Source organism: Felis catus, chromosome C2 (assembly GCF_018350175.1).
Source record: "Felis catus isolate Fca126 chromosome C2, F.catus_Fca126_mat1.0, whole genome shotgun sequence".
Taxonomy (NCBI): domain Eukaryota; kingdom Metazoa; phylum Chordata; class Mammalia; order Carnivora; family Felidae; genus Felis; species Felis catus.
In genome coordinates, this window is record NC_058376.1 from 81,762,720 (window position 1) to 81,787,528 (window position 24,809).

The 24,809-nt window shown below is 42.7% G+C and overlaps 1 protein-coding gene and 1 long non-coding RNA gene across 6 annotated transcripts in view; one reads left to right on the forward strand and one right to left on the reverse strand.

The window, feature by feature from the left end:
- LIPH (lipase H) overlaps positions 1-17,364 on the forward strand; it is a 47,033-nt gene extending 29,669 nt beyond the window's left edge. For 2 of the 3 annotated variants that reach the window (XM_019840031.3, XM_045037176.1), the window contains exons 6-10: positions 2,158-2,325; positions 3,649-3,744; positions 5,776-5,887; positions 14,660-14,833; positions 16,253-17,364. In XM_019840031.3, the coding sequence (XP_019695590.2) occupies positions 2,158-2,325; positions 3,649-3,744; positions 5,776-5,887; positions 14,660-14,833; positions 16,253-16,340 (638 nt within the window). In that variant the 3' untranslated portion in view covers positions 16,341-17,364. Of the gene's footprint in view, positions 1-2,157; positions 2,326-3,648; positions 3,745-4,598; positions 4,700-5,775; positions 5,888-14,659; positions 14,834-16,252 lie in introns of those variants that run through there. The other variant, XR_006585186.1, reaches the window with a different exon arrangement.
- Positions 1-24,797, reverse strand: part of LOC102900126 — a 61,947-nt gene extending 37,150 nt beyond the window's left edge. For 2 of the 3 annotated variants that reach the window (XR_002162585.2, XR_002162584.2), the window contains exons 1-3: positions 24,659-24,797; positions 24,311-24,529; positions 20,354-20,568 (exon numbers count right to left, since the gene is read on the reverse strand). This is a non-coding gene — a long non-coding RNA (uncharacterized LOC102900126). Of the gene's footprint in view, positions 1-20,353; positions 20,569-24,310; positions 24,594-24,658 lie in introns of those variants that run through there. The other variant, XR_002162583.3, reaches the window with a different exon arrangement.
- Positions 24,798-24,809: the final 12 nt, after the last annotated feature.

The following is a 24,809-nucleotide window of genomic DNA, read 5'->3' on the forward strand; positions in this document are numbered from 1 at the left end:
ATAATCTAAATATCCAACATGGAAAATTGTTAAATAACTATGATATGCCCACACAAAGGAATATAATTGCCAAAAAGTCATATTTTCAGATTAATGAAAATGCTTACAATGGGATGTTAAGTGAAAATGACACAAAACTATACAGTATCATCCCAACTTGTTTTTTAAATGTGTATTTGTACATGTGTAAGTATAGAAAAAAAGACCAAGCATAAATGCTGCAAATAATTATTAGGGGTGAACTGTGGATATTGGACTTCTGGGTGATTTTTGCATCATTATTTCCCATTATTTTGTATTTTCTAAATCAGCATGTATTATTTTATAATAAGAAAAACTTCACAAAGCAAAAAAAAAAAAACGGTAGATGGCAACATAAAAGTAATAGTAGTATTTTATTCCGATAAAAAACCCATCCCTAGGTGCTCTTAATCTGTATTTCATCATTGCCAGAGAAAGTTAAACAATCATGGATATGATTCTAGAAAAAGGTAATCTTGTTACAAAACGGTAGCTGTATATGGCCCCATGGGGACATGGTGTTTGAAAATGATCCAGATGAAATGGCATAAGTAGGGTCAACCATATTTCACCATAAATGGTGTGTGTTCAAATCCTGTCCTGTAGGATGTAGGGTAAATACTTCTGAGGAGCCAAGATAATGTGATTTGCTTATAAAGGTCATTCTCTGTATTGTTATCAACATCATTGTTTTGGCAAGTGAAAGTTCCAGGAACAATAAGTAAATATTGACTTGTCAGATTTGTTCCTGTCTGGCTTGGTCCCATGCCAACCCATGTTTCTCCTCTCTTGCCCTAGTTTATTTCTGTCCTTCACTGAGCTCCTCTATGGGCATACATAAGTGGACTGTGGGGAAAGAAGAAACATTGTTCTGACTCAAGCAACAGTGCCTCTCCAAACCACTAGCTCACAATCATAACTCCTTTCTTATTTGGTTCACTGTTTCCTACTCAGATCCTCACCTCCTCTGATTACCCATCTTTGGGACCCAGTTCCCCTTCATCCTCTGACCCATCAACCTTCCAACCACCTTTCAGTTTTGTGTGCTGCATTGCTTCATCATGTCCAACTCTCCTGACGCTGTCTCCATGCCTTGCTGGCCTCCTGTGTCACCACTGCATCACCTGGCACCCACCAGGAATTAACTAGAGGCTTGCCTCTTGCCTCTTCTTCCCCATTCATGGCTTCTGGTGCCACCTCCTATTGTTCAGTCCCTCTCATTCCACCCTTCACTCTGTAGCAGAAACAGAGCCCCTGCCACTGGGCTTCTCTCATGAATGTAATCCCATTAGAGACCCCCTTAGGTCTCTGTCACGTCAGCCAACACCTTGGCTTGAGAACATTCCGGAGCTGTCACGGAGCCTGGTTAATTGAGTACCAGGTCCAGGAAAACTTGGTTACTTCTCCATGGCCCTCAATAACGTCACAGAATCCTCATGTTTATCTCTTGCCAACTCCTTACAATCACTCCTCGTGCTTCTATTCTGAAAATCTCCCCACCTATAAACCCTCACCTCTTAGAGGTGATCTAGATTTGCCTTTTTACCTAGATTAAAGATCTCACCTGAGGGAGTCATTCTATGTATCCTCATTTAAGTTTACAAGGTCAGTCTTTACATTTTTGTTTCCTTCTGCCCCCAAGGTGGAGGCATCCCCCATCCTTTTTCAAAGCTGTCTCCTGTGCCTGCCCTCCTTGGGGATCTTCCTCTAACAATTACTCCTCAATGGCCCCTTTCTCTGATGTCTTTACTAGTTTAAATGTGCTCTGCTGAAAATCTCTGGGGAAACTCTGACTACCATTGAATCTTTCTTGTCCTTTTCACTGACAAAGGAAGGACATAGGTTGAATCCTGATTCAACCACATAATGGTCGTGTGACCTTGGTCAAGTCATTTAAGCTGAGTCTCAATGTGCTACTAGGTAAAATGGGGATGATCATGCCTATCTTCTTTTATCCTGCCACGTGCCAGTGTGAATGCTGATCTATAGGTTTTTGTAAGGGTTAAATGGAAGCTGTTAGCACAGTGCTCGGCCTATGGCAGACAGATGGTGAACTGAGTGTGCCTATAATGTGTGATGTATTATTGTTAAATGCTACGACTGCTCTACTCTTTCATTGTTCCCTTTATGATAAAGGATTGCAATATTTTAAGTGTGACCATCAGAGGTCCGTGTACCTGTACCTTTCTTCTCTGAGAGAGAACTGTGCTATCACTGCATATCCCTGTGACTCCTACCGGGATTATAGGAATGGAAAATGTGTCAACTGTGGCATGCCACAAAAGGAGTCCTGTCCCCTGCTGGGTAAGTCCAACAAGCAATTTTACCCTCGGATTAACAAATAGTTCATTTTGGGTAGAATCCGAGCACCACTTTACTATCTAAAAATGGGCCTGAAAATTGTGTGCTTAAAAAAGAATTTACTTAGCTTTTTCTAGCTAATTTGTTCTGTGAAATACTCTTGAATGTCCTAATCAGAAACTGTGTTAGAAAAGCCATTTATATACAATTTCAGCTAGAGGGCAGTACAACCTCCCTGGACACTCTAGCATAAAAAAGAAGGTTCCAAAGAGTTTCCAAGCCCACCCAGGGCAAAGTCACCTTATATAGCCTGCTCCCATGGGGACAGAAACAACCTCTTCACGCACACAACCTCTCTGCTGGGGGAAGGTCACAGTGAGCTCTGACTCTCCTGTCAAATGAGCCTTGCAGAATGATCCCTTCCAACAAGTCTTGTCTGTAGATGCCCTCACGCCGCACCCTGGTTTCTATGTGCACATTCAGGGCGGGGTAACAGATACTGCGGAGGCTGCTTGGGTATTTGCTAAGGGTTGGTAGAAATATTCCAGATGGTGAGGACTAGAAACGGGATGATGAGGAAAATTTTCTGATTGTTCTAAGGAAAAATCCAAGTTAACATTAGAGCATGCTACAGACAAGGGGTTCTCAACCTTGGTTGTGCATAAATTAATTGGAAAGCTCTAGGGAGCTTTTAAAAATTACCAATGTTTCCATTCCAGATCAATTAGTCAGGATGCAAAGGCCATTCTCTAGGGGTGGGGACAGAAGAGAGAGAGAGAGACACCTCACTGATGTGACTCAGCTTCATTCCTGCAGGCACAGAAGTGAAGAGTCCCCTGCTGGTTGACATAGTCACTTAGCAAGCTCAGGTTCTGTGGGATTTAGGGGCCTAATTGTAGTTCTTCAGGAAAGCACAATGCTTTGCAAGAGTGATGCTATTTTAGGTATAAACCTGAAACTGCTTTAAACTATAAAATGAATGTATTACTGAAAAATGTCAGCGCTATTCTTAGCCTACCCAGTGTGTGAGAGAACCAGCATGCTGCTGAGAACTAGGGTGATGTAATGTCAGGGAAAGGCAGGAGGAGACACTGTAGTGTCATGTTGCCAGTCCCAGCTCTGAGGGACAGGGCAGCGAGCAAGATATGGTGGATGCAGGGGAGGCAAGCCCTGGTGGCCCTGCAGGTCCACCCCCACAGGGGTGGGTACGAGGGAGATTGTCTTGGTGGTGTGAGGGCTCAAACTCACAGCTCTCACTACCTCCCCAGCTGCTTTTACATTTATAGAATACATGCTAATGTTACATTTTTCCAACTTGCTTTACAGGCTATTATGCTGATAATTGGAAAGAGTATTTAAAGCAGAAAGAGCCTCCTATGACTAAAGCGTTCTTTGACACAGCCGAGGAGAAACCATTCTGCAGTGAGTGGTGGATGTGGTTGTTTGCTTTTGCCCACCCCCCCCCCTTTTTTTTAAGTTTATTTATTTTGAGAGAGACAGAGACAGTGTAAGTGGGGGAAGGGCCGATGTGGGGCTTGAAGCCACGAAACCGTGAGATCATGACCTGAACCAAAACCAAGAGTCAGACACTCAACTGACTGAACCACCCAGGCACCCCCCAACCCCCTTCTTTTTAAAAAACGGCTGAGTCTCAGCTTCCTGGCTACCTCTTGGCAAATGAAGGGCATGTTAAAGTGTGGATTTTGGAACTGGGAAGACTTCGGTTGAATCCTGACTCTATCACATAGTAGCTGTGTGACCTTGGTGAAGTCATTTAAACTCTTCGAGTCTCATTGTCCCGCTAGGTAATAATGCCTATCTTCTGGGTTAAGGATTAATTCTCAACAAATCGTAATTATTAGCTTCATTGGATGGCTATTCTTTTTACTTTTTTAATTAAAAAAATTTTTTTAAAGTATACTCTATGCCACACACAGGGCTTGAACTCATGACCCTGGGACCAAGAGTGGCATGCTCTACTGACTGAGCCAGCCGTGCACCCCTTAGATGGCCATTTTACTCACTAAGATCTTCCAGAAAATTTGCTTGCCCCCCAAAAGACATGACATTTCAGCTAGGTAAAATCAGGTGTCAGCTACATCTGTAGGTCAGTTTCAGCTCCAAAGCAACCATGACGACCTTCTACAGACATTGAGAGCTTGGGTATTCCAGACGGGGGCTAAGTGGGGCAGCAGATGATTAATGCCCTGGGAAGTAGGAATTTTCTTGGGCAGATGGATGTCTTACAATCTTGTCCCCCTTTTCACTTTTCTTAGGAGCAACTCTTATAAAAGAGGGTGCAGATCAGTGGGGTTCCTTCCTCCTTTGGAGCCATGTGTGGCAGCCCAGGGATTGCTGTCTGCCTGGTCCAAGTGAGGCAAGTGCCTGAGTAATAGTGGGCCACGAAATGGCAACTCCAGGGTGGATCTTATTCCTTTGTGGGACCAACATCTCCTGAGCCTCCTTCCCCTTCTTTTTTTTTTTTTTTAAATTTTTTTTTAACGTTTATTTATTTTTGGGACAGAGAGAGACAGAGCATGAACGGGGGAGGGGCAGAGAGAGAGGGAGACACAGAATCGGAAGCAGGCTCCAGGCTCTCAGCCATCAGCCCAGAGCCCGACGCGGGGCTCGAACTCCCGGACCGCGAGATCGTGACCTGGCTGAAGTCGGACGCTTAACCGACTGCGCCACCCAGGCGCCCCGCCTCCTTCCCCTTCTATATTTCTCAGGCAATATTTGTATACATGTACCCATATATTTACCACTTTTTTGATTATCATTTTTTTCATGTATTTCGTAAATACAGGTAAGTGTGCTAATGATGGGAGAACACCAGAGCATGAGAAGAACTCAAAGAGGCAAACCTGACTTAGTCTAAGGGTCAGTGAAGGTCTCCTGGAGGAAGTGACTAACCCAAAACCTGAAGGATGAGTTGGCAAAGGGGGCAAAGTAAGAGTGAGTGTTCGAGTGGGGAGAAGGCCCAGGAGCAAGAGGCAGCCTGGCAGTGCAGGTGACACACATGGTGTGGCATGACAGGGGAAGAGATGATGGCGGCTAGTGGACATGGCCCAGATTGCAGACAACCTTGTCAGCCATGGAGGTTCTCTACATGGCCACCTGCTTGCTTTATTTTAAAAGGCAGGGAATGCAGTGAACCAATCGTACTCAGCAGTAGGCCATGATACCTCAGTGAATAAGGTGGAATACCACTCCAACTGTGATGCCCAAACATGACAACTGGAGACCACTGGATTCTGCCATCATGCAGGCCATCTTTACCAAAAAGAATGGAAAGGAATTTTAGAAAATTCTGCCCAGATCTTTGCAGAGAAACTAGAGAGGAAGAGAACAAGAAACTCAAGTTATGAAGGAGGTTGGGTTTTTAGGAATTGACCTATCAGGAGAGCAGTTGAGAGTCTCTCTCTCTTACTGTGCTCTCTCCCTGTTTTGCAGTATATCATTACTTTGTGGACATTATAACTTGGAACAAGAACATAAGAAGAGGGTCTATTACAATCAGATTGACAGACAGAGCTGGAAACACCACAGAATCCAAAATTAATCAGTAAGTTGGGCTGGGGTAGTTCACAGTTTGCTATTTCCTTTTTTGACTGGAGAAATTAAATCTCAAATATATCTACTTTCTTACTTATAGGTCTGTACTTATCTTTGTTCTACAAAAACATAAGGGGGCATTTTTCTTAGTTGCTTCTCATGGTTCTTGATCTTCTAGGCTCTGTACAAATGGAATTGGTACAGGGATTTACTTTCCTTCCTTCCTTTCTTTCTTCCTTCCCACCTCTCTCCCTCTCCCTCCCTCCTCTCTCCTTCCCTTCCTTCCTCTCCTCCTTCCTTCGTTTAAACATTTAATTACCAAAGTCATCCTTGCTTGCTGTGAAGGATTTATACAGTAAAGAAATATGTAACATAAAAGTGCAAATACTTGCCCCAGCCCAACAATCCCACACCTAAAGGCACTCACCCCCACACACATATTTCAATCTTTTTATGTGCTCATAATATACATATATATAAACATGTAAATGTATGTTTCTCAAACTCAGAAAATGTGATGTGCAATAATAGAAAATTGGAAACACACTAAAAATCTAATGGGAAAAGGGTTACTTAAATATTCCCATATAATAAAATACTATTCATAGGTTAATTTTTGCAACATATTGAATGAAATGCTTATAATGTGCTAAATGAAAAATCCAGGATATTAAATTACATAAAGTACAAAATTAGTTCAACAATGTAAAAAAAATGAAAAAGAAATATGCCTAACATGTCAGCTGGCCTTTGGGTGGTAGGAATATGAGTGCTTTATTCAGCTTCTCTTTACTTTTCAATTTTATATGATATTGTATATATACAGTTTAAAAATAGTTAATTTTTAATTAATTAAATTAATAAAATTAATTAATTAATTAAATTAATAAAATTAATTAATTAATTAATTAATCAATCAATTAATTAATTTTATAATCAGGAAGAAGGGGGGAAATAATTCAAAGAAATTTGAGGTTCATGTTATTCATTTACTCAGGAAACATTTTTGGGGGGTCCTGTTATCTACTAGGCACTTGGGTTGTCTGTTGGCTTCACTCATAGAGGACCAACTAGAATGTCATCTGAAAGTGGCAATTGCCTATAGGTTCACCATGTAGATGAATAGAGAAGGAGTGTGCTGGTGGTCTGGAGGTGACTTTTTTTTTTAAATGTATCCTTGGATGATAATAACAACAGCCTTTCTTTATTGAACTAAACACATTACACATGCTGGCTAATGCAATTCACACTAAAACCCTGTGAGGTGGTATTATAATCTGTATTATATACATAAGAACACAGGCTTAGAGAGGCCAAGTGATTGGCCAATATCACATGCCTTTCAGCACCAATGTCCCCAAACCCAGTGGGGCTATGTTTTCAGGGAGGGCACGGCTAGGGGGAGCATCTTGAACAACCAGCGTCAGGTAGTTTATGGGCTGTGATCTTCAGTAAGGAAGCTGGGCAGAGACCTCATCTGGAGACTCTAAGAAATAGCAAGGAAAATTGTGCAGTTCTATGAGAAGTAGTGACCTACAAAATTTGGTTATTCATGCCAGTAACTGATTACATATTGGCTTTACATGTCTTAGAAATTTTAACTTTATGTAGTGAATTTCTCCCAACTAGGACTTCCTAACTGCAGAGGGTTTTTTTCTCGATTCAGATAGAGACTTTAACCTCTATTTTATTCATGTTTAGTTGTTCTTATTTTAGTCTTGCTTGTGAAAAGTCATCACCAATCAGAGAATATATGGAAAAAAAGGAAATGGTTACTCTATTACGTGGTGAGATTATCTCTACCCTTCTATTTTTTGCAAGGTAAACTATTAGATTTAGTGTTTAGTATTTTTACAATTTAAGAAAAGGAAAATAATATCAGAGTATGTGCCCTAAGTTTATTTGGTCTTACCAGACTATGGGTACAAATATAGTCACATTCAAGAATATTACCTTCCTGGTGACTCTCCCTGTATCCATATTTTGGATGTATTTCTTTTTTACTTTATAACCTTTTTTTTTAAATTGAGATATAATTCACACACCATCAAACTCACAGTTTTAAAGTTTACATTTCAGTGGTTTTGAGTATATTAACAAAATATGCAAACGTCATTACCATCTAATTCCAGAACATTTTTTTAAAGTTTATGTATTTATTTTGAGAGAGAGAGAGAGCATAAGCAGGGGAGGGGCAGAGAGAGAGGAAGAGAGAATCATAAGCAGGCTCTGCATTGCTTACGAACCACAAGATCATGACCTGAGCTGAAATCAAGAGTCTGATGCTTAACCAACTGAGCCACCCAGGCGCCCCTCCGGAACATTTTTATCAATTCAAAAAGAAACCCCATACCTGTTAGTAATTCCTCATTCCTCCTTCCTCCCCATCCCCTGTCAACCACTAATCTGCTTTCTGTCTCTACCGATTTACCTATTCTGGGAATGTCATATAAATGGAATCATATAATATGTGGTCTTTTTGTGTCTGACTTTTTTTGCTTAATGTTTTCAGGATACTATAGCAATACTTCATTTTCTTTATGGTCAAATAATATTCCATGGTATGGATATGCCCCATTTTATTTCAATCCACTGACCTCTGGGTTATGAGCCCAGCTCACTCCCACTGTGCCATTCTGCTCACACATACCACATTTTATTTATTCTTTTGTCAGTTGATGGACATTCGGGTTATTTCCACTTTGGGGGCTATTATGAATAATGTTGCTATGAAAATGTGTCTCCATTTCCACGTAGATATACATTTTCATTTCTCTTGGGTATATACCTAGGAGTGGAATTGCTGGGTCATATGATAACTCCATTTCACATTTGTAGGAAATGCCAAAGCAGCTACACCATTTTACATTCCCACCAGCCATGTGTAAGAGTTTCAATTTCTCCACATCCTCGCCAACACTGTTATTATCTGTCTTTAAATTTTTTTCTTTTTAATTGTGATTGAAAAATGCAACATCAAATTTACCATCTTAATCATTTTTTGAGTGTACAATTTAGTAGTGTAAAGTATATTCACATTGTTGTGAAACACTTCCAGAACTTCCTCATCTTGCAAAACTCAAACTCTATACCCATTAAATAACAACTCCCCCATTTCCCTCTCCCCCTAGCAACTATCATTCTAGTGTCCCTATGAATTTGACTACTTTAGATACCTCATGTAAGTGGAATCCTACAATATTTATCTTTTTGTGATTGGCTTATTTTACCTAACATAGTATCTTCAAGGGTCATCCATGTTATAGCTTGTGACAGGATTTCTCTTGTTTTTTAAAGGCAGAGTAATATTTTGTATGTATATGTCACATTTTGTATGTCTTTATCACAGACATATCCATCTTCTTTATTGTAGCCATTCTAGTGGGCATTATGGTATATCTCATGATTTGGATTCGCAATTCCCTAATGATTAATAACATTGAGTCTTTCATGTGCTTACTGGCTATTTCTAGATATTTTTTTGGGAAATGTCTATTCAGGTCCTTTATTCATTTTTCCCCTTTTATTTATTTTTGAGAGGTGGGGGGAAGGGCACAGAGAGAGGGGAACAGAAGGTCCAAAGTGGGCTCCCCTGAGGGAGACCGATTCGGGGCTCGAACTTACAAATGATAAACTGTGAACTAGGAGATCACAACCTGAGCCGAAGTTGGATGCCCAACCGACTAAGCTACCGAGTGCCCTCATTTTTTTCCCTTTTAAATAGACTTCATTTTTTAGAGCAGTTTTAGATTCACAGCAAAATTAGACAGGAAGTACAGAGATTTCCCATATACCCTCTCGCCCACATACACACAGCCTCCCCACTATCAAAACCTGATAATAGGGGGGCGCCTGGGTGGCGCAGTCGTTAAGCGTCCGACTTCAGCCAGGTCATGATCTCGCCCTCCGTGAGTTCGAGCCCCGCGTCAGGCTCTGGGCTGATGGCTCAGAGCCTGGAGCTCGTTTCCGATTCTGTGTCTCCCTCTCTCTCTGCCTCCCCCGTTCATGCTCTGTCTCTCTCTGTCCCAAAAATAAATAAATGTTGAAAAAAAATTAAAAAAAAAACCCTGATAATAGGGTGGCATACACAGTTACAGCTGAAGCATCTACATTGACGCATCATTACCCAAAGTCCATAGCCTACATTAGGGTTCACTGGTGGTGGTGTACATTCTATGGGTTTTGACAAACGTGTAAGAACATATATCAACCATTATAGGATCATGGAGTTGTTTCACTGCCCTAAAAATCCTCTGTGTTTTGCCTATAATATCCTTCTCTTCCCTAACCTTTGGCAGGGAATGGTCTTTTTACTGTCTCCATAGTTTTGCCTTTTCCAGAATGTCATGTAATTGGAGTCATGCAGTATGTAATCTTTAGAGTGGCTTCTTTCACTTAGTAATAGAATTTAAGTTTTCTTCGTTTTTTTTCATAGCTTGCTAGTTCATTTCCTTTTAGCACTGAATAATATTCCACTGTCTGAATGTACTACAGTTTATTTATCCATTTTCCTGATGAAGGACATTTTGGCTATTTGATAATTCTGAATAAAGCTGCTATAAACATCCGGGTATAGGTTTTTTTGTGTGTGTGCCTTAGTCACTTTATTTTTATTTTTAAAAACAGGCATTTATTATGTTATTTTTATTTTTATAGTTTTTGAGAGGGGGGGGCACAAGTGAGCAAGAGACAGAGAGAGAGAGAGAGAGAGAGAATCCCAGGAGGGGCAGAGAGAGAAGTGGGGCTCATCTGAAGCAGGGCTCGAGCTCACAAACCATGAGATCATGACCTGAGCCGAAGTCAGATGTTTAATGACTGAGCCACCCAGGGGCCCCTCGCTCATTTTAAAATTGAGTTATCTTTTTATTGTTGATTTGCAAGAATTTTTTATGTACTCTGGACACAAATCCTTGATAGTTTTAGGTCTCACTTAGGTCTTTGATCCATTTTGAGTTCACTTTTGCATATAGAATGGTGTAGGATGTCCTACTTCATTCTTTTGCCTTTGGATATCCAGTTGTCACAGCACTATTTATTGAAAAAACTATTCTTTTTCTGTGAATGTCTTGACATCCTTGCCTAAGTCAGGTGACAGTGAATGGAAGGGCTTCTTTCTGGACTCTCAATTCTATTCCATTGATCTATACATCTATCCTTATGCAAGCACCACATTGTCATGTAGCTTATAGCATTACTGTGGCTTTCTAACAAATTTTGAAATCAGGAAGTGTGAATCCCCTAAGTTGGGTCTTTTTCAAAGTTGTTTTGACTATTCTGGGTCTCTTGAATTTCCATACGCATTTTAAAATTAGTTTGACAATTTCTGCAAAAAAAAGAAAAAAGAAAAAAAGGCAGCTGGGATTTTGATAGGTATTGTTTCTGTCCCCTTAGGTGGTAGGAAGTTTTACTTGGAAATCATTTTTAGTTCACCCCTCCCCAGAGAGTCTCCTATTCAACTCCCCTCCATGACTGGCTTTGTTTCATGTCTGATTGCACTGCACTGAAAAAGAAAACTCATTACTAACTTTGAAAAAAGGCCAACAAAAGTGGATTTCAGTATTTCTGCCTTCACACATTTTTAAGGTTCCTCAGTATTCTTTACTTTCCTCTTAGTTCAGTGTGATTCAAAAGGGTTTTAGTTTTGGTTTTGCTTTAATTGTATCCACCATTAGGAGTTTCCAGGGTGTTTAGTGTACCTACTACCAGACACAAACATCTGGCTCCTATTATAGGTCATGACCCATAGTTTGCTGGCTCTTGTTCCCTTTATTCTGTTTTTTTTTTTTAATTTTTTTTTCAATGTTTATTTATTTTTGGGACAGAGAGAGACAGAGCATGAACGGGGGAGGGGAAGAGAGAGAGGGAGACACAGAATCGGAAACAGGCTCCAGGCTCTGAGCCATCAGCCCAGAGCCCGACGCGGGGCTCGAACTCACGGACCGCGAGATCGTGACCTGGCTGAAGTCGGACGCTTAACCGACTGCGCCACCCAGGCGCCCCTCCCTTTATTCTTATATGAACTCAATACCTTAGTTTGTGCCTCCCCGTGTATTTCTGGACATCCCTCCAGGTGGAAGAGGGGGTCCTACCTGTACTCAGAGACAAGCTTCACCAGCTCCAAGAGGTCTTTTCCCTCTCCTGTCTTCCATCTACCCCCACGGGGTTTTGCCATCTGCAGGGTGCCATCACCCCCTGCTGAGTCTCTGCACTCTTGTGGTTCCCCAGCTGCTCCTGGAGAGGGATCCAATTCAGGGTCACTGACTGAGGTTGGTTATCCTGTTTTGTTAGTCTTCACATAGGAATAGTTCTTCCATCTTTCCTCGACTTTCCTGACTTTACAAGTCAGTTATTTTCAGAATGTCTTCCATGTGGGTTTGTCTGATGCTTCCTCATGATGACATTCAGATCATGCATCTCTGGCAAAAACTGCATAGAAGTGACGTTATGTTTGGCTCCGTGTGTCCTATTAGGAGGCCCACACTTTGGTTCATTTCATTAACTTGGAGCAGTTTATTACGGTGTCCCCTCCCCCCCCCCCCAGTTTCTCCACTATGAAGTTACTGTTTTTCCCTGGTATTAGTAAGTATGTTTCAGGGAGGTACTTTGAGACCCATTATTGCTAAAATGTCCCATTATTCCTGAAACTTTTACCCAACAGTTTTGATGTTTTGTGGTTGGATTGTTACTATGATGGTTGAATGGTGATTTTTCAAATTCATCATTTAGGAAAAGCTTTCTTTTCCTCCCATTTATTTATTCATTTATTTGGTTATATCAATATGGACTCGTGGATTTTTATTTTATTTTAAATGTTTATTTATTTTTGAGAGAATGGGAGAGAGAGAGGGAGACAGAGTTCTGAAGTGGCTCTGTGCTGTCAGCAGAGAGCCCAACGCCGGGCTTGAACTCATGAACCATGAGATCATGACCTGAGCCGAAGTTGGACGCTTAACTGACTGAGCCATCCAGGCGCCCTGGGTTTTTATTTTATTAATGGAGACTTATAATTAGTTACTACCATTATTTATTTATTTTGATATTTAAATTGTCTCAAATCTGGCCATTAGAAGCTCTTCAAACTGGGTCTGCACCCTTTTTTTAAAATGCATTTTTTATTGTGATGAAACCATATAATGTAAACTTTATCATCTTAATCATTTATAAGTATACAGTCCAGTAGTGGTAAGAATATTCACATTATTGTGAAATAAATTTCCAGAACTTTTCACCTTGCAAACTGAAATTCTATACCCATTGAACAACAACTCCCTTTTCTCTCTCCCTCCAGCCTCTGATAACTACCATTCTACTTTGTTTCTATGAATTTGATTACTTTAGACACCTTATATAAATGGAGTCAAACAATATATATCCTTTTGTGATTGGCTTCTTTCATTTAGCGGAATGTCCTCAAGGTTTATCCATGTTGTAGCATGTGACAGAATTTCCTTCATTTTAAAGGCTGAATAATATTCATTGTATGTATCACATGTTGATAATCCATTATCCACTGATGGACATTTGGATCGCTTCTACCTCTTGGCTCTTATGAACGATGCTGCTATGAACATGGGTGTGCAAATATCTCTTGGAGACCTTGCTTTCATTTCTTTGGGGCACATACGCGGAAGTAGAATTGCTGGATCATATGGTAATTCTATTTTTAATTCTTTGAAGAGACCCCATACCATTTGCCATTGTGGTCGTACCATTTTATATTCCTAGCAACAGTGCACAAGGGTTCCAATTTCTCCATATCCTCATCAACACTTCTTCGCCATCCTAATTCACGTGAAGTGATTCTGTATTCTTTTGAACATTTCCACCATTCTGTGAGCATTCCTTACTTTCTGGCATACGGCTTGTTGCAGGATCACTTTGCACTTTCCCTGACCTAGCCCTGGAATCAACCATTTCTCCCGGAAGCCTCCTACCCATTCCTTTTAGCGAGGATGGTATTTAGAAACTAAAATCTGGGTACCTTTCTGATTAGTTTTACTTGTGGCACTTTTGCTCCTCCCAGGACTCAACACATGATTCTAGTGAGGCTGGGGTGACACACACCCCCTCACCCTAATCCCCACCTCCAAACTGATGATTCATTTCTAGAGCAAGTCTCCCATTTCTGAGCAAGGGGGCTCGCTATGGTCTACTTCCCCAGATCCCTAGAGGGACACTGACCCAGCGAACCTCCCCAGTGGATATTCCATAGGCTCAATTTGAGATTCCAACTGTAGGAAGCATCACATACATAGGAAAAAGTACTGGAACTTAGGATTTAGCTATTTTATTTGAGAGGCATGACTGAAAAAAATATTTGCTTAAGCATAACTTCTGAATTAGTATCTAGTTGGGCTAAACATATACATATGCATCTAGCAATGCAGTTTAATGGGAAGATTGTAACTTTGAACTCTGAACTGAGTTTGAATCCCTGCACTGATTCTGATAAGCATTGTGACCTGGGTGAGTTTAAGCTCTGCAAGCATCTGTTTCCTTGTCTGTAAAATGAAGATAATAGTCATCTTGAAGAATTTTTCAGGGGAATGGAGACATGTGTCAAGAAATGAGGATGCTATCCGGTATAGAGTAGGCAGAGCATGCCTCTCTTGTGCCATAATATTTCATCATTCCTGGGGCCAGCAGCCTCACTTATGCAATCCTCTGAAATCCAGCAGACTGTGGGGTCAAGGGACTACCTGCTTATGAGTGATTTGTAGCTTTTGAAACTGTTTTCTTTCGTTAGCAATCTATATCCACTTACTTCATTTCTTCTTTCCAGTGAACCTGCAACTTTTCAGAAATACCACCAAGTGAGTCTGCTTGCAAGATTTAATCAAGACTTGGATAAAGTTGCAGCCATTTCCTTGGTGTTCTCTACAGGGTCTACAATAGGCCCGAAGTATAAGCTCAGGATTCTCCGAATGAAGTTGAGGTCACTTGCCCATCCAGAGAGGTGAGCCATCAGCAGCGTTTGACAAGCTCTGGTTTTCCAAAGATGCTATTGGTTTCTGTCCAACCTCCTTGGTCTGATGTTTTAGTAGGACCTCATCAATTACAATGAAGGAAGTGGAGGGTTTTCAAAAAATAGACTTGATAAAGATGAGTAGCCCCATAATTCAAGACAAATTTACTGGTAGGAGCTTAAAGATAAATGGCCCAATTAATCCAAAAAAATAATGTTGCTACATGCTTACAGTTATATAATTCTTCCCTAATCACTCCACCCACACTGCTTGCAAGCTGGTATATGTTGTGGAAAAGAAAGCCTCATATAATCTGGCAAATGCACAGCCTAGTATAAAAAAAGGTACAGAATAACTGGAATATTTTATTCCATGGATACAATATGAAAGTACTACTCCAGGTTGAATTTGATAACTGCCCTGAGAATGTCCTTGTTCTTAGGAAATACACACTGAAGTATTAAGGGGTAAACAACCTATCTTCATTGGTTCCAAAAAAATAAGCAACAGAGTGTGTGTGTGTGTGTGTGTGTGTGTGTGTGTGTGCGTGCGCGCGCACGTGTGTATGTACGGGGGGACAGAATCAAAGAGGGGGAGAAAGAGCAAAGCTGTGGTGGCATGTACGTTTTGTGACTAATGCCACTCCAATATAGTCCTAGCATACAATCTATGGACAAGACAGAAAATGCTGTGAGCATTCAGCACTTTATGCTTATGAATTCTTTTAAATTTTAATGTTTATTTATTTATTTTGAGAGAGAGATTGTAAGCAGGGGTGGGGCAGAGACAGAGGGGGAGAAAGAGAAAGAATCCCAAGCAGGCTCCATGCTGCCAGTACAGAGCCCGATGCCAGGCTTGAACCCACAAACCCTGAGATCATGACCTGAGCTGAAAACAAGAGTCAGAGGCTTCACCTACTGAGCCACCCAGGTGCCCCTGGATTCCTTTTTCCTGAAGGCGTAGGGTACCCCAAAACATTTAATAATGCAAGTTGCTTCTAAGAGGACAGTCATTACATCTTAAAACCATGAGACTTTTCAATACTTTTTTTTCCGGATTACCAAAGGAATACATGTTGATTTTATAAAATCTGGAAAGTGCAAACAAAAAGTGTTAAGAAGCAGAAAAATACCATCCATAATGTTATTATTCAGGGGCAACAATGGTTATTTCTTTCTAACCTCCTTTCTATCATTGCTTTAAACCTGGAAATAGTTAGGTGGTAAATAAAATTTTATATCTCATTGTTGTTGATGTGGGCTATGCTTGTTTACCATAAGCACTTTCCTGTAATGTTAGAAATAATTGCCCCACAATTTTATAACCTAAGGATGTAATACAATTTATTTTTCTAGAATGGGATATTTTTACTACTTGATTGGCAAGGATATCCTGTCTTATTTTTACAGGCCCCAGTTGTGTCGGTATGATCTTGTTCTGATGGAAAACACCGAAACAGTCTTCCAACCTATTCTGTGCCCAAAGTTGCAGATGTAACATGTCGGGACACATGGGCACCAGTGACATCAAGAACGCTGCAACTACAGGCTTTTTTAAAGCGTCACCTCACCTTTTTCCTCAAGGCACGTGGACGTATGAATAAGCAGGGTTTTTTCCAGCAGCGTCCCATGGATGTCACATTGCAAAATGTCAAACGGCCTTGGATTATGGAACAGTCCTGGGAAGGGAGCCCCTAAGTAGGGCAAGTCAGAAATAGCCAGGCTCCCAACAGCCCAGTGCCTTGTCTGGCTGCGTCCTGGGGCCTCGTTTGTTCCGGCCTGTCAGTTCTGCTGCCGGTCACTCAGGCAGCTCTGCTCGTCAAGCATCTTAAAGGGAAGGTGTAACGGGAGACCTCACTCTGGACTCGACCCCACATGCCCTGTGCCAAACTCCTCCAGGTCCCTGCTTGCAGAAAGGAATGGAGACTGACCTACCTCACAGGGCTGCTGTGTGGGTTCGGGAGGCAAGTCTGTGAAGGGTTCTTTGAAATCCCATGGGGGCCACATCTGTGAGTGGCTTGAGAAATGTGAATATGCTTTTATTTATTTTGCTTTGGCTTAGCTAATATGCAATAAGAGAGCTCCTCCTTATTGACAACAGCCTGTCTCTTGGGCTGTTTGCTTTGGGAAGGCAGGAAAGCCACACCCCAGCTTCCCATCTCCTCTAAAGTGGGTTGGTGCTGGAGGAAGTGGGGACAGAGAGACAGCAAAGGGGGCAGCTGCTGGGACTAAGATAGTAAGTGGATAAGGGAAGAAGGGCAGATGAAGACAGTGACAGCCTTGCTTACAGTGACAGTGGATGGAGAGATAGGAGAGAAACAAATGGAGCTTGTTTTTCAGTTGAAGTGAAGAAGGGTCACTTTACAGGCCAATTCTCATTTTAAGCAATCCTTAAGAAATGTTTATCTTTTGGGGCACCTGGGTGGATCAGTTGGTTAAGCAGCCAACTCTTGATTTCAGCTCAGGTCATGATCTCACGGTTCATGAGTTCGGGCCCTACGGTGGGCTCTGTACTGACAGGATGGAACCTGCTTGGGATTCTCTCCACCACCACCCCCTCTTTGCCCCTACCCCACTCTGGCTGTCTCAAACTAAACTAAAAAAAAAAAAAAAAAAAAAAAAGAAATGTTTATTTTTCTTTGTTACTGATGGAATCTGTGGTTATTTGAAAGAAATTTAGAAAATGCACAGATGCAAAAAGAAAATACGCTATCTACAATCCACCTGTTGGGGATAATTAAGGCAAACCTTTTGGAATGATGCTAACTTGTGTTGCTAACAGGTGAATTCAAAGCATACACTGGTTTGCTCTTGGGGCACGGGAGGCCTCCAGTTTGAGAAATTCTTAGGCTTCCCCAGGAGTAGGTATGATCAGTGAATGTAAATTGACAACAGCAGCTAAAACAAGAGATGTTGGAGGGCCAAGGCCAGATCAAGGGACGACCATCCCGGGACCAGGGTGCCCAATGCAGGCAGTCACAGGGGCGGGCACCACCCTGCCCATGACTGTGGCCACTGCAGGTGGGTTCCTGGGATTCCTGAGAGTCACAGGCTCTATAACCTCCTCCTTATCCAAGTGACTGTTCTACAGCTTTCTGTGAGAACACCCCTTTTAAAAGAAATGGACTCTTCATTTTATAAACTATAGAGCTCTGTAAATATATTCCTGCGTGGCACATCATTTACAGATTTCTACGTGTATCACATACACTCTTCACCTCGGTGAAGGGTGCCTAAAGCGAATGCCTGATCTTGGAAAGGAATGAGGCTTCGAGAAGCTTCTGTCCACTTGGATATCATCTCATCCTTCATCCCACTTCCCACATTTCTTCAGCAATTTGTGCACAGACAGATAAGTGTGCTGATAGGCCCTGATTTCTTTTTAAGGTTCTACTGGTCCCACAATTTGATTAGTACAGCCATTTCTCTGTCCTTTCCCTTGCCTGTAGGAAAGGGAGCCAAAACAACAGTAGAAAAATGTTACAAATAGCATTTCTATCATTTATAAACTTCTCAGGCTGGAGGGTCTCTCTCAGCTTTTTTTTTTTTTTTAATGTTTATTTTGAGAGAGAGTGCAGGAGAGAGGCAGAGAGAATCCCAAGCAGGCTCTGCACTGTCAGGCAGAGCCCGATGTGGGCTCAGTCTCATCAACCATGAGATCAGTACCTGAGCTGAGATCAAGAGTCAGATGCTTAACTGACTGAGCCACACAGGCGTCCCTTTCAGCTTCTTCCCTAGTGTCTCCTAGCATAGTACCTGGCTTACTGGGGAATGGGTGGATGGATGGACAAATGGATGAATGAATAAAGGAAGGAAGTTTGTTCCCTGGATGGAGATGAATTTCAATGAGTCTCACATGATTTGGAGAAATGAAAGCAGTTACAGGTGTGGCCACTCCCTTTGTAGATTCTCCCAAGGCCCCTGAACTTCCTCTCTCCCTTGTCATCTTTGTTTCTTTTCCCCTCTCTTTGTCAGAGTGTCTGTCTGAATCCCAAATCCAAGATGCAATTAAATTGTAGTCTACCCACTTCCCTCCATCTTCACCAGTTATCTTCTACTGAGGTTTTTTTTTTTTTTTTTTTTTTTACATTTATTTGTGTGATTATTTGATTAATGTCTGTCTTCTCCACTTGACTTCTCTGCAAGGCAGGGGCCATGTGCCCACTGTGGCACCTACGGTGTAGACTGTGCCCAGGAAATATTAAATGAACACTCGCCATTATCTTCGGAGCCCTTAAACCGTGTCCAGTTCCCTCTACTCCCAGCCATTGCTCATTCCTGAGATGCCCACCCTTCTCTGCCTTAGCTTTCTCTCCCAGCACCTTTTTTATTATTGTTTCTATTCTCTTTGGCTACCCATGCCCCATTTCCCAGTCTCCCTGGGAAAAAAAGAGAGGTTGGCTCTTTCTTCACTCATCTTAGAACCTTCCAGATGGTCCTGACACCATTCTTCAGCAAGCCCACCTGTGCTGAATGCAAAGAGATTTTGCTCTCTCCCACTTTCCCGTTTCAGTGCCTCAGCCAAAACCCTCCAGGTCCTTCCAGAATTCCTGGATGACCCCAAGCTGTGGTCCAAAGTCCCCCTTGCTTTCCACAACTCCCTTCTGCCACCCGCTTTGCCGTTGACTTTGTATGTCCATCATCATTGCTTTCATTATGTTATATTGTAATATATTTCTGTGTCTGTACCCACTCTGAAACTGTGAGCACAAGAGCAGCTGCGGGTTATTTGCTGCCCTAGTACCCAGCACAGTGCCAGGTACAAAGCAAGTGCCCAATAAATGTCTGCCAAACAAAATAGAATGGATTCATCTTTACAATTTGAGGGAGGGAGTCACAGCCACTCGGATTTAGACATCAGCACTTAACTGTGGTGCTTCCCAAACCCTAAACTTCTAACTTCTCATCCTTGGATCCCTGCTCCATGCTCTCAGTCCTGCAAAACCCTATCTTTGCCAAGGAGACCTTGGATAACACTAACAGAAATCTACTCATACTAACCCAAATTTTACTAGAGAGGACTTGTGGAAACCCGAGAGCTGAACCGTCAGCCTTCAAGAAGAGCAGGGATGGGGGCAGCTGAAAGCCTTTAGCAAGAGTTCACGGACCTTTATTAACCCTGTGCTCTGCCATGAGTCTCTCTGACTCAGCTCGGTTCCCTCACAGGGCAGCTGTGGACCACTGCAGTCATTAGTACCATTGTGTCCCCAGCTATTCAATCACTAGGTGGCCCAATTCCAAAGTCCAGAGAGAGGAGCCAACCCTTAGATCCTCCTCTTGGGGAAGGTGTCCATCCTGTTCCAATCAGTTATGGTTGGAATGGGGATAGGGAAGCTAAATCATGTGGTCCTCGAACTACTCCTTTCAATTGCTCTGTGCAGATCCAATTAAGCCAGTAAAGGAAGTTGAGCACTATTGACAAAGAGCCTCGGTGAGGGCCTGGCTAATTCACTCTCACTGGAACCTCTTGCATTTTCTTCCCTCCCGCTGCCCTGAGCCATTGGCACCTACCTGCTTGTCCAGCATGTGTCCTTGGTAGGGGGTCACCGTTGTCCTTTGTCAGGCTGCCTGGGCATGTGCTGTAAATGAATGGTCTCAACGGAGGTTGGTGTAGCTTGCAGGTGGTGCGCCAGTGGGTTAGAGTTAGCTCTGCAGGTGCTGGGTCAGGAAGACAGATCAGCGTGGAGGTGGGTTGGGAGTGAGAAGCGCAGTCCAGGCCTTCTTCCCTAAGCAGACAGGTTGAGCAGAAGAAATCAGAATAGGAATCAGGGAGAGTGGGGCAGGTCAGGCAGCAAGCAGAGGCTTGGGTAGTGAGCCTGAGGAAGTTAGGTTTCCATCTCCCAAAAGAGCTCTGTTAAAGGTCTCTTACCAACGCGGGTCGGTGGAATCCCACAACCTTCATGTCTCTTTGCTGGGTTTTTCCATGGACTTGGACTCTGTACACTGGTTCCTTTTCTAACAGGGTTTCTTGGACTCTCAGGACACTTGTCCCCCCTCATCAACATCCCTAAATAAGCCATCTTGTTCTCTGGTTCCATGAATTCCTTACCTGGCTTCTGATCTCAGTCCTCTCTCTCAAGAAGGTAGCATAAGGTAAGAGATTAGGTTCTGGTGTGTGACTTCTGTTGACTTAACTCTTCCTAAGGTCCCCTTTCCTGGACTGTAAATTGGGACTGTTAAGAGTCCCTGCTTCACAAGGGGTGTTACGTGGCATAAATACATTCATGCATGCATGTAAAATGCTTACCGTGGAGTCTGGAGTGTACTAAGTTCTCAATAACTATCAGCTGCCGTTACTTTCCAAAGTCTCAGTGTCTCCCTAGGAGATCTTCTCATCTCCCGTTTCAACTCTCTAGACAGATGACCCCCAGATTTGAATGCAGTTAGAGCTCTGGATTTTCACCTGCCTGTTGAGAGGCAACAGGGCAGAGGAAAGAGCACGGGCTCAGGAGGGGCAGACAGGGGCTTGAGTCCTGTTCAGCACTCACAACTGTGGCCCTCAGCAGCATTCACAGAGTGCCTTCCTCTGAACACCTGCTCATCCACTCATCATCAGTGGATTAATGATACTTGCTTCTCTGGAATTGAATAAGCTGAATAAGTCATGTCCATTTCCCCCATAGCACCTATTATACTCTATAATTATAACTCTCACTGGAGCCTCTTGCTGTCCCCCGACCAAAGGGAAAGTCAAGTCCTTGACAGTAGAAGCCTTGCCTTCTTGTTCACTACTGTTCCTTGTCCCAGTACACTCCTGGCATAGGTTCACTAATGTTAATTTTTCATTTACTTTCTCTCCTCCTATATTCCTTTGACTTCTCAAAATCCATACGTACCAATCCAAACAACTAATCATTTCTTCACTAGACCTGACCCACTAATTTAACAAACATTTGTTAAATGCCAATTTTAAGCCAAACACAGGGCTAAGAGTTGGGACAAAAGACAGATGAGACATTTATTTATAGAAATGTTTACTGTAGGGGCGCCTGGGTGGCTCAGTTGGTTAAGTGTACGACTTCGGCTCAGGTCATGATCTCGCGGTTTGTGAGTTCGAGCCCCACGTCGGGCTCTGTGCAGACAGCTTGGAGCCTGCTTCAGATTCTGTGTCTCCCCTCTCTCTGCCCCTCTCATGCTGTGTCTCTCTCTCTGTCTCTCAATATAAATAAACATTAAAAATTTTTTTAAAAAAGAAATGTTTACTGTCTACTGGGGAGATGAATAATGACATAGTATTTGCAATAATAGTAATACAGACACTCACAGGGAACCTCCCACACAGAGAAGGAACAATCTGACTGTAGGAGCTGGATAAGGCTTTTCAGAGGGGGTGACAATTGTCCTGGGTGGTCATGAAAGAGTAGCAATTTTTCTGACAGAGATTGCCAGAGGGAAGAGTGTCTTTAGAGACACGAACTAACATGGTGCATAAGCTCAGCTGGAATGGAGGGCTTGAGGGAAGAAAATGAGAATGAAATTGATAATTTCCCCACATTTTTAAGGTGGAGAATTTCCAACATATACAGAAATAGAATAAATGGCATAAAAATCTACCTGCATGTGCCCATGATCCAGTTCGAACAATTATCAATTCAATGGCCAATCTTGTTTCATTTACATCCCTACCCACTAAACTCCCATCCCATTGTTTTGATACAAATCCCAGACATTGAATCATTTCATTCATAAATACCTCAGTAAAGCATTTCGGTAAAGCATACCCCCCCCCCTTTTCCCCCTTTTTACAGATGTGTCATAGTACAGGTATACCATATCAATGCGACTTGTTTGTTCGATGTTCATCCCTGATATGTCTATGGTGACTGCACTATATCAGGATATACAGACTTGGCTCCCTCTTTTAGGAAGCTACTTAGTGTTCCTTTTGTGACTATTTCACAATTAACGTCACCAGTCCCCAAATGATGGGCATTTAAGTTGTTCCCAACCTCTTAATAACAAAACAAAGCTGGGAGAATACCCTTGAACCCACACCTTTGTCTGCGGGCGTATCTGTAGGTTAAATTCCTGGACGTGGAATTGCTAGGACCTGGTACACTTCGAATTCTGACAGGCACTCCCTATTTGGCCGAAGAGGTGCTTTGAATGATATGGTGAGGGTGCTTACTCTCTGTTGTCTAGGCTCATGGCATTTTGGGGTCCTCTCTGCCTCTTCTCCATGTAATCAGTCATATGTCCTACCAACTCAGCTCCTCCTCGTGTGTCCATCCTCTTCCCTTCATTCCCACTGCTGTGGTCCTGGCTCAGCCTGCATCCTTTTTTTTTAACCAGGACAGTTGCAACTACCAATTCAGAATGTATTTTAATCATCTGCCGGAGCAAATATCCAAAAATGGGAACTAAATCATTCCCATTGGTGTCTCACCATGTACCATATTGAAAAATCCACCTCCTGAGCCCGCTTCCCAGTGTTTTCCAGTTTGTCTCCAACTTCTCGCTCATTTCTCGTACAGTTTAGGCTTCACAAAACTGGACTCTGGTGCCTTACTTGGGCCCCCGGCTCACCTTCTCCCTCCTTTCTCTGTTGTAGAAGTCCTGCTCATCTTTAAGGTACACTCAAACCATGCCTCCTTCATGAATCCACACAGTGTAGGACCACTAGTTTTGGACCCAGGTTGACTTGGATTCTAATCCTGACACCCAAACTCTCTCTCTCTTTTAACATCTGGAGTCCTCTGATCACCAGAGGAATACATTTTCATTTGTGAATAGGATTACCAGCTTTGGGCTTATGAATGTCTTAATAGTTGAAGGCCTCAGAGATACATGTTTTCTAGGATACCTAAGACCCCTTTTTACTGTTCTTAAAATGATTACAGCTGCTACCCTTAAACCTCACTTAACAATGTCAAGAGCCTTATTAATAACAGAAAGTTATCCACATAAGGACCCTTCTAAATATAAAAACAAGAGCTGTGGTCATAGCCAAGGCTGCCATCTTCCTGAGGAATATTCCAGAGATCAGTTTAGCTGATAATTTAGAATCATAGGTTCATGGCTTGAACCAGGCACAGCAGACCTAGAAATTATGATGAGAAATCTTACCAGAAACGTTAACAAAATAAGCTGACTCTGCCGCCAGAGCTATCAGAGACCAGCAAAGATCTTGAGATGCCCTAGCTCAGGTGGTCCTAGACAACAGTAATCAGGGCTCTCTTCTGGGGGGATGTCACTTAATCTGAGGCTCAGATTTTTCAGTTAAATAAAGACAGGGCGCCTGGGTGGCTCAGTCAGTTACGTGTCCGCCGCTTGGTTTCGGCTCAGGTCATGATCTCACAGTAATGGGTTCGAGCCCTGCATCTGGCTATGTACTGACAGCGCAGAGCCTGCTTGGGATTCTCTCTCTCCCTGTCTCTCTTTCTCTCTCTCTCTCTCTGCCCCTCCCCTGCTTGCTTTCTCTCTCTCTCTCTTAAAACATTTTTTTAAAATAAAGACAAAAATACCAACCTTGTGGGATAATGGACATATAGTAGGCGCTGAATAAAAAGTAATTTTCATCATTTTGTGGTGACTATGACCCTCCCACCGCACTTGATTGGAGCACTGGCTGTATTTGCTTTGTATCACAGCTGGTTGTGGACAAGAGTATCTTGAGCACTAGACTGCAAGCCCGCTGTGGGCAGGGCGCGTGAATCACCCCTGATCTCCCAGCGCCTGGCAAAGAGCCTGCAAATAAGCAAAGAAAGAATCAAAGGTAAACGTGTAAAAAGATGGGCGGATGGGAGGTCAGACGCACCCGTTGAGCTGCCCGAAGACAGGGTTCCTCTGGAATCTCGACAGGCAGGCACAACTTACGCAGCGCAGGCCGGAGGAGGGGCCTGGATTCGGGGGCGGGGCTTGGTGCGGACCCCGCCCCGGTCCGTCCGTGAATACGCTCCGGAGGCATAGGCCAACACGCAGCTTCGCCCGGCGCTGCCTGCAGGTTCCTCTGTGGCCCGGCGGGTCC